The sequence below is a fragment of the Manacus vitellinus genome, unplaced genomic scaffold, assembly GCF_001715985.3.
Source record: "Manacus vitellinus isolate BGI_N305 unplaced genomic scaffold, ASM171598v3 scaffold_68_pilon, whole genome shotgun sequence".
Taxonomy (NCBI): Eukaryota; Metazoa; Chordata; class Aves; order Passeriformes; family Pipridae; genus Manacus; species Manacus vitellinus.
In genome coordinates, this window is record NW_021940744.1 from 1,658,751 (window position 1) to 1,668,765 (window position 10,015).

The 10,015-nt window shown below is 42.6% G+C and overlaps 1 protein-coding gene across 1 annotated transcript in view; it reads left to right on the plus strand.

The window, feature by feature from the left end:
- PLA2G4A (phospholipase A2 group IVA) overlaps positions 1-10,015 on the plus strand; it is a 61,126-nt gene that overhangs the window by 16,859 nt on the left and 34,252 nt on the right. The window contains exons 3-6 of the mRNA XM_029964021.1: positions 2,220-2,368; positions 5,173-5,286; positions 8,104-8,141; positions 9,774-9,915. Coding sequence (XP_029819881.1) covers positions 2,220-2,368; positions 5,173-5,286; positions 8,104-8,141; positions 9,774-9,915 — 443 coding nt within the window. The remainder of the gene's footprint in view (positions 1-2,219; positions 2,369-5,172; positions 5,287-8,103; positions 8,142-9,773; positions 9,916-10,015) is intronic.

The following is a 10,015-nucleotide window of genomic DNA, read 5'->3' on the forward strand; positions in this document are numbered from 1 at the left end:
TTGGAGCAACCTGGGCTGGTGGAAGGTGTCCCTGTCCATGGCAGGGGGTGGCCACTGGATGGGCTTTAAGGTCCCTTCCCTCCCAAACCAGTCTGAGATTCTGTGATAACAGCAGTAATCAAGCTGTTTTTACTTGCATTTTCAGATAAGTTTTTTTTTAACATTACCTGGCAAATCAATTGGCAAGTGCACAAGCAGGACTAAAAACATCCATGGAAAAGGGCACACACTGTTTAATCTGCCTTTGACAACTTTAATGTTTTGAAATACATGTTACTTGCCAGGTTGCTGATATCTAGCTCTTTGGTCCCCATCCAATAATAAGGATTAAGGTTTTGATTAATATAATATAGCTTATAGCAATATCTTAAACACAGCATGCAGCGTTCCAGTGTATTTTTTCCTCTTCATCTGAAGAAGGAAGTTACAAAAGAATAGATTTTTATTTTCTTAACTGAAAATAGCTCAAAATAAACTTTGAAACATGAAAGGGCAGATGATTAAATCTTTGCCTTGGGTTAAAAGCTAATAAAGGCATGGAGGTGAGGGGGTGGCTTGTCAATGCTGAGCTACCAAGGCTGACTTTTCTAAGTTTAGTTGTTCTCTGCCTCACGTTTAGCCTGATAGGAAGTTAGTAATGGCATCTCTGTGCCAGAGGTCTGAGATTTCCATGTGTTTTGGGGTTTTGAATGTGGAGAGGAAACCATTTGGGGATTGTATTTGTAAGAAAAAATTAGGTTTTTATAACATAAGGTGGTTCATGTAATGACACGAAAAACTGAATGGAGATAAATGTTTTGCCCAGAGCTCTGTTCAGCACTGTGATTTTGTGTAAAAACCCAAGGTTTTGTAGCCACGTTCAGTCTCTTGGCAGAACCAAGTGTGTGTGTTAATTGCCAAAGTGGTGCTTGATGTCCAGACTTAGCAGATGAGACCTTGTCACTTCTGACTTGGTGGATGTTTAGTTTCAAGAAGGATTCCCTTCTTTCTGGCACAACTTTGTGTGGTGGTTGAAAAGAGAGAATGTAGAAGTTGGCAGGTTGTAACATCTGCCAGGGAGAGGGGACTGGGGGTTGATCCCCCTGTTCCCCCGACATTAAAAAGGAGACAAGATCAGCCATAATTCCATAGGAGGTAACAAGGATTGCTATTTTAAGGCTTTCCATGCTGATCCCCAGCTGTAAAGAGCTGCTTGTTCATTATTCAGGGAGCAGTGTGACCAGCAGCAGTTGGCTAATTAAACTCCTGAGAAGTTTAATTAGAATAAAATTGAATAGAATTTGCCTGGGTACATATTCCAAACCTCCTGAGTGGTTTCAGAAAGCCCTTTTTTTGGTTGTTTGGTTGTGGGGTTTTTTTTCTCCCCAAAGACAGTTGGTTTGATTTGAAATCTGAGCAATGTTTTAGAAAAATCTACCATGGAGGACATCATGAGCCTTGGCCTAATTTGACAGAAAAAAACCCCTCATTGAACAGAAAAAAACTACAAGCTTTGACTTGTTGGAAAGTGGATTTTTAGGGCTGCCAGGAATGCATTCCTTGCCCTCAGGGGTGACTATTATTAGACACATCCGATGGCTTCTGTCAATGTGTACTTTTCTCCCCCTGATAATTCTGCTCAGCTATAGTTGCCATATCTCCTTTTCCAGTCAGTGTTGTGCACAGTTGTCATTCCAGTATCCTGTGTAAATAAGGTCTTGGTTCTGTGGTGACCTGCCCAAAGCCGTGCTGGCTGCAGTGGTTTCACATCTGGACAGCTCTCCTGCAGCACACTGATCGCCTCCATCACTCCCAAACCAGCAAGGGTGAAAGAGGATCCAAAACTCTGGATCCAACTGCTTGTTTTCATTGTTTTGTGGAATACTCGCTTGTGTGGCACAAGCCAAAGAAATTAAAGGCTAGAAAGAGAGGAAGAAATGAAAACTTTTAAAAACTTACCTGGCAGTTGTTTGCATGTTCCCAATAAACTTGCCTCAGTCCTAGTGCCATTCTGTTTGTGCAAGGCTTTTCTCCTCCTCTACTAAATCCCAATTCCTGTTTCTTTTTGGGAGATTAATACCATTGTACCATTCCTGTTGATATATTTATGTAACTTGTATAGCTGCACACTTCTCTGCCCTAGACCAGGAGGTGGTCTGTGGTTTCACATAATTGCACCAACAACTATTACAACCCAAAAGCTGGGTTTTCCCTGCCCTGAGCGTGTGTTCTGCCCGCAGTTGACACTCCAGACCCCTACGTGGAGCTGTTCATCCCGACCGCCCCCGACTGCAGGAAGAGAACGAAACATTTCAACAACGACGTGAACCCCGTGTGGAACGAGACCTTTGAGTTCATCCTGGACCCCAACCTGGAGAATGTCCTGGAGGTAAATCCCAGGGCTGAGCTGCAACTGGGAAGGTGGAAGGGAACAGTGCCTGGAAAGGTGAAACACAGCAGCTTGTGCGTGTGTGGCATCTGTTGTCTCAAGATCCCCCCTTTTTCTTTTAGCCCTGGTGTTGTATAAATTGAATTATTCAAGGAGTAGCCTTGAGAGTCATTATCAAACATGCCTGTGAGTCACCTCTTGGACTGCTCCTGAGGGATAGTACCTGCTATTCCTCACCTCAGCCATCATTTACTCCCTGCTTCCTGCACTGATTCAACTATCACAGGCAGGGAATAGGTGAGGCTAAAGTCAAGTCTCTGCCCATTCTTTGCTTCTCCCTGAGGAGACAGAAAGCACAAGTGTGGTTCTGCTGTCTCCTCCATGCCTGGAGCCAAGGGCTGGGAGCCCACCCAGTGCTGTTCTGGGGACCACTCCATGTGCAGGCTTGTTGGTTAAGCCACCGTTTAATCTCGGGGTGTTAAACCTTTCCAGGCTGTGTACAGAAGGGGAGTGTTACATCTGAGTATTTTATAAGTGGGCATGGCAAGCATTTAAGGTTGTCTCTGGTCCTTTTTTAACTCTGTTCTTCCTATGGGGTGGCCCTGACACGTGCAGTCTTCTGAACCAAGCTCGTGGAGTTCAGTCTAAATTGGCCAACTGGGACAGAGCTGTAGCCTGTGAAGGTTTTCCTTGCCCTTGTGACCATCATCTCTTGGGTCTGAAATGGAATTATGCTTCCTACGAGCTCCTTGTGTTCTGGGGAGAGGGATAAGCTCCACAATCCCATGGCTGGCTCAGTGGAGCATGAAGGACTGTCATATACATCCAGGGACAGGGAATCTGAGGGGGTTCCCAATGGCTCCACCACAGCTCTGCAGGAAGCAGATCACCCAAAACAGCTGCCACCAGCTGGGTCAGCTGCAACAGTCAGCTGAGGGCATTCTTACCAGAGCTTTTTAGTTGTAGAGGTACAAATTGGCCACAGAAAACTTGAGAAAGGTTTGAAATCTAAGAACGAGTCAGGCAAATAGAGAGCAGGAATTAGAAAGGAGTGGAATGATTCTGGCTTCTTCATGAAACAGCCAGGAAGAAAAGAACTTGGGTTCATCTACCTTTGTTGCAGCATGGGAACTAAAATTGTTTCAATTCCACTTTTATGGATTCTGACAGAATCTCCGGGGCAAAGAATTTTACCCCTCTTTTTGCAGATCTTGTGCTTTTTTGGAGGATCTGCAGGAGCTACAACTGGCTAAATAATTGATGTGGTCAATAGCAGCTCTCAAGATCTTCAAAAGATGAGCAAAATGGTAAACTGAGGAATAGAAAATAAGAAAATTCCTTGGGTTTACTGGCATTGTGTAAAGACTGGGTCAGATTCTGCTTGTAGTTACAGAATCCAGTTACAGAATCCCATACAGTTATGGCTCTGCTGATGTGTGGGCAAGACCCTTTGGATTCTGCATGGAGTGCAGTGTCAGAATGCCAATCTGTAAAGCCACCTCCCCACCCAAAACCTCTTTGTGAATTCCCAAGCTAACAGAGACTCCACAATCTTTGTGACTCCATGGATTATTTTAATCTACACCTTTAACTCTATCCCAAGTGCAGTTTTCCCTCTGAAGCTCTTCAAAATCCCACTGAGAAGTTTCTCCTGCTGGTTTTAAGAGACAGTTCCTCAGAGATTGCAGAGTAAAGTTCTATGAGGAAACAGGATATAGATGCCATTAAAATAATAAGTTCTGCCCTAAAATACAGTTCATCATTTCAAAGGGTTGCTTGTGGCACAGGATGAAGAAGATTCTTTGTAGCTGAGAAGAGGCTGAACCCAGATGTAGGAGCATCAAGTGATTGTATCTTGATTCCTTTTGTTTAATGCAAAAGATATGATCCAAGCCACAAACATATGATATTTTTAGAAGATATAATTCCACAAAGTGGAAAAAAACGTAAGTCAAAGGAGTGTGACGAACTCATTTAAATAGAGACTGAAATGCTTTCTGAATATCTTACTTGAGGACTTGGAAGGCAGCCCCTGGGGAAAAAACCAGACTGCCAGACCTAGATCCACATGGATTAGAGCAAAAGCATGGGATGGTGTTCTGTGGTATCCCCAGACATCTTTGGAGATCATCACATTTTGGAAGGTATGTGCTCTGACACGGAGAGTAGGAGAAGAGACTTGAAGGTCTGGCTGGATACAGAGAAAAGCTTTGTGTCTTTTGGAATGCTGCACACTTTGCCAAATCAGTGCTGTAAAAGTCTTGGTCTGTACGCACAAGGCTGGGATGTAGGAGTTGGATTCAATGATCCTTGTGGGTCCCTTCCAACTTGGCATATTCTGTATGGATTCTATCTAAAAATCTTGGTCTGTGCATCCAAGGCCGGGATGTGTGGATTCTGTCTTCAGTGAAGTTTGTTTTTTGGTCTATCACACTGAAAACTATGGAAAGTTCTCCACAGGGAAGTTTTACTGGCTGGAAATTCGAAGTAATTGTGTGTTTTATATGTAGAATGTGAAGTTATTATGCCTGCTTAGAAAGATGGGGAGATTTGTTGACAGAAAGGTGCTTGGATGAAAAACCCTTTGCAGATAGTCCTGGTGTACTCCTGCAGTTGAGTACCTTGGAGGTGCCACCTACACTGGACATGAGTTTATTCTGTTTTAAAGAACGTGTCTGTTGGCTCTGGCTTTGACTGGCTTGGGTTAAACCCATTCCTTTTCCATATAATTTTTTTTTTTTACTCTTATGGCATTAAAAAGGGATTTATTGAAGTAGAATTGAATACCCAGCTGTCTTTTCTAGGTTACTCTGATGGATGCCAACTACGTTATGGACGAGACTCTTGGCACATCCACATTTCCCATCTCTTCTCTGAAACTGGGAGAAAAGAAGGAAGTCCAGTTGACTTTCAATGATGTAAGTTGGGACATTCATGGCTTTGCCTTTGTTGGGGCAGCTCTGAAAGGGTGGGAGGTTCTTCAAAGAACACCTGAACTGTTGTATAGACCAGGATGTAGAACGTTTCTGTTGGAGTAAGGAAAGCCCTTGGCCTGCTCTTGATGTTCATTCCTGGATGGAAGTAGATCCAGGGCTGTTTCTGTACCCTCAGTACTATGTATGTATGTTTTTTCTTAATACTCAGCTATTTCATGAATTCCAGAAGGGATTAGGATATCTCATGGGGTAAGGGTGGCAGCCTTTCAGTCAGGAAATAGCTGAATATTTGGGGGCACACAGAGGCATCTCGGGTGAGGGTTGTTCTCTGCATACCCTGCTCTGGAGCTGAAAGGTCTGAAGTTTTCTAAGCATTCACTGTCACCCTGAAGGCACTGTATTTATCTTCTTACAGCCCTGCTGGGGGAAGAATTGAGCAAAACTATGCCACTGTTTTGTGCATCCCTGCTGAGAGAATCTTCTTTAAAAACCTAGTTTGAAACTTTCTCTTGCTAGACCAGTTCCTTCTCCACTTGATGCAGTTTAGTTTTGTGGCCTTAGTGTAAGAGGTTACTCAGGGTTTGCTGGTCAGTGCATTGCCCCTCCTGCTGATGCCTGTGGCTTTCACAAAGCTGTCAGGAATTCTTTCATTATTACATGTTTCACTTTCTGTGAGTGGCTTGTTGTAACACAGCCCTGCTTAACACGCAGCAGTGCAGTAATTGGATTATTCTCCTTAAACACGTCTGCAGACCAGATGGAATCACTTCAACAGGGATTGTCTGCCTGCACAGTAACTCCTGGAAACTGTTGTCAAATCTGTGTGGAATTGAGCTTGTTCTGCATGTGTTAAAATCATGGAATGGTTTGGGTTGGAAGGAACCTTAAAGCTCCTCCAGTTCCAACCCACTGCCATGGGCAGGGACACCTTTCAAATCCTGTCTGCATTTCTCTGTTGGGCTGAGGTTTATTACATGATCAGAGGTCTTGATTTGTGACTGCTCTGCTTTCTCCCACGTGACATAACTTTAAAAGTGTGCTTACAGCACATAACTGGTTTAAGGCCTATTTATTGGAAACCAGAGAGTTTCATATGGAAGATTTAGCATTTAATTTGGCTTAGCCTTAGGCTGGTTGGAATTTTGATACCCTTCTTCTTTTTTCTTTTTAAAATTGCTGCATTTTTGGAAGTTTCTGCATATTTATTTAACTAAATGCTTCAGTAACTCTTGGACTTGCAGAGTGTGGGCTGAGTGCAGGCCCTGGTTCTGCCAGGCATGAGGTGAGGTGGTGAGAAAGAGCTGATGAATACATTTTGAAGACACAGTTTACAAAGCTCATTCCAGTAATACAGGGCCTTCCCACGTTACACATCGGCTTTAACTTCTCATCAGCGTTCAGCAAAGCTTGGTAGAGAGTTTTAGGGGGAAAAAATCAGTGTAAAAAAAAGCCAAATACACTCTGAAATTTATAAACAAACAGTAAGGGAACGTGAAGTCAGGTTGAGCCTGATGGAGACAATGAATACATAACATGTATTCCTGAGATTTCTGTGGCAGTCTGTGTAAGCTATAGAAAATGGCATGATATTCCCTATTGGAATGTTTCCCTCCAAGGGTTTGTTTCATACATAATTTTTAAGCATTGGATCACTGTGTGGTTCCTGAAGTGCTTTCTAACTTAGTAATGTCAGGTGGGGGAATAATGTAATTGTTACCCTGCCTTTGAAGTGATTCCTAAATGACTCTTCACTCTGTTCCTTCATGTCCTCCCTTTGTTATTCCTTTGCCTCTTCTTTCTCCCACCTCCCTGTTCATTTGCAATTCCCATTTCAGGTTGTTCCTGGCCCTTGGGCAGGTACTGGGATGTGGGAGCCAGAGGCAGCTTTGCCCTCCAGACCCTTCCCTGCTCTGAGTGGCATGCAGATGTTCAGTCTGGGGGGTTCTAGCTCTGTTCCTGGTGATCACATGCCACAAACAAGGAGGATAATCCATGTAGAGCTGGAGGAGAGTGAAATTAGGCACTGAGTCTGTTACTGCAAGGCTGCACTGATGTGGCTCCTGTGTAGGAAGCTGCTCAGAGAGGTGAAAATGCCTCTCCATTCTGTCTTAATTTGAGCAGCTCCTACTCTTGGATTGTGCCTAACATGCTTCAATAATAATTTTTTAGCCTTTTGCCTGCAGGCAACCCCTTAAAGTGCTCTGTGAAAGGCAGAGCAGACCAAGCCATAGCTTGTGGTTTGCAAGTGAAATCATTATGTAGTGACACTTATTGCATCTTTCAGAAACTTGTATGCAATGTGTCTGGTGGATAAATAAAGCATATTTGACTGTGGAAAGGCATTTGGTGGCTCATGTGGAACACAGAGCCCTCACAGCTCTGGGTTTCAGACACAGGCTGAGTATGAGGTTTGCTCAGAACTGGGAAACCAGTGGCAGGAGAAACAAAGAATCCCGAGTGGGTGAAGAGAATTAGATCCCTTCAGGCCAAAGATGAATAGCTCTGCCAGGGATTATCAATGGAAGAAAGCCAAGGCAATGGGATCTGATGAATGGAAGTCAGCACCTGAGCAACATTTTCCACTGTATTCAGTGCTAGTGGTGTGTTTTGGAAACACATTGTGTGCTTTAAAACAAAAAAATCCATAGAAAAGAAACTCATTCATGTATGTTGGAAATATCCTTCCTTTAAAAAAGTGATTTAAAGGAATATTCTGATGGCAATAGATTATGTTCCAGGTGTATTTGTGTTTTTTTAACTCTTAAGTGGTGTAACTGTATTTAAATCTTTTTTGTTTAGGTCACAGAAATGACTTTGGAATTGTTCCTTGAAGTATGGTGAGTATCTCCTATTTTAAAAAAGTGGAAAATGTATTTGCAGCGCTTTTTTTTTATTTTTTATTTTGATCTGTTCATTAGAATTTTCAGAGAATCCTGGAGTATCCAGAGTTGGAGGGGACCCACAGAATCATCAAAGTCTAACTCCTGGTCCTGCACAGGACAACTCCAAGAATCTCACATGTGCCTGGTGTGATTTGCTTAAAAACATGTTAGATAGAGGGCAAAACCTCCTTGTTTTAGCACAGAAATACCAAGTAAAAGCGAGGAGATTTTAAACCAGGTTTATTTTCACACTGTAATTCTGTCACTGGCTGAACACCCTTATTTGGAATAATAGGTGTGACCTTTCCAAACGTTTGCAGGCCCAAGGCCATCCTGTGTGAGTCTCTCACCCTGGTTTCTGTTAAATGCCTTCCTTCTCAAGGGCTTTTTCTCTCATAAACCCACAGACCTCAGGTTCAGCTTTATCCTCACTGTTTTACCTTCTGTGGGAACTTTGCATCCCACATGAACTTTCAGCATATATGGCTGCTCCTTACAGACCTGTCCCTAAATTGTATTTAAATGTTAATACCACACGGTGCTGAAGGCAAAGGTGAAGATTTAGGGCCAGGATTTCACCACATGTAAGGCTCAGCAGATGTCTACCTTTATTTTTCCCTTTCTGCCCCCTCTCCAGCTGTCTTTCTCCCTCTTTTTTCACCTGTCCTGGTGAAAAAGATCAAAAATCACATTGAGGCATAATCAGAAAAAATATATTTTAAGTCTGAAAACTAATTTCTGAGAGCAAGGCATTTAAAGAATCCTTTTTTATGTGTAACTATAAATAACAGCACTGAGCACTGTAAGCATTGCCCTCTTTCCTAATGACTCTGGAGACTGACAAACATCCCCCAGGGATAATTTCTGCTCATTGTTTTGTACTGGGAAAGATGCAGCTGTGGGTGGGCCTTGAGACCACCCCTAAACCATCCAGGCTTTGAACATTACAAGTATTTCTTATCTCTGACATTAAATAAGCAGAAGATGCTTGGTTCCATTTGCTCTTAGGCTTTGGAATATGTTAAACTAAAGGGTCTGATCGAGTTCTGCTGCTATTCTGATATACATAGAGACTGCAGAGTCAGAGTATCATATATATCTTTGTGGAATGTTGCTTCTAGGCAGCCTTTTCCCCTCTCTTTCTTAATCCCATGACTTTTTTTAACTAAGTTTTTTAGAAGTCTGACAAATCTGAGCCTAAATGGATCCTTTTCACTGCTGTATGTTTTTCATAAAGCACTGGACAAATGCTGCCTGGTACCTAATGTGTCAAAGTAGGCACAGCAAGTATTTTTAGCTTGTCTTACTAAATAGTAAAGCTAATAATAAATCTAATAGGACTAATAATTAGTTCTATATAAAATTCATATTTTAAAGACACAGTATTCCATTATACTTTGCATCCGTCACTCCATGGAAACAGCTGAGCATGAATAATATAACTATTGCGTGAATAATATAATTTATTTCATCTTATTAAATTTGATAAGGAATTTCTGCCTACTTCCACTCGTTTCCCAGGGTGATACCTTGAATTCTTTTCTGGAATTATGCCTCTTGTTAAAGCCTGTCTCTTTTGCAAACCAGCTCCTCCACAGATCTCCGGTTCAGCATGGCCCTGTGCGATGAGGAGAAGAGATTTCGGCAGCAGAGGAGGGATAACATCATGCACAGCATCAAATCATTCCTGGGAGAGGAAAACAGCAAGAGCTTGACCACTGCCCGTGATGTAAGTCTGGAGAGTTCACACCAAGTCTTAGCATCACCTTTGGAATGCTGCATTTGCCTTTCAGAGGAGTGACTGAGGTGTGTGAGGTGGAAGGATTTGA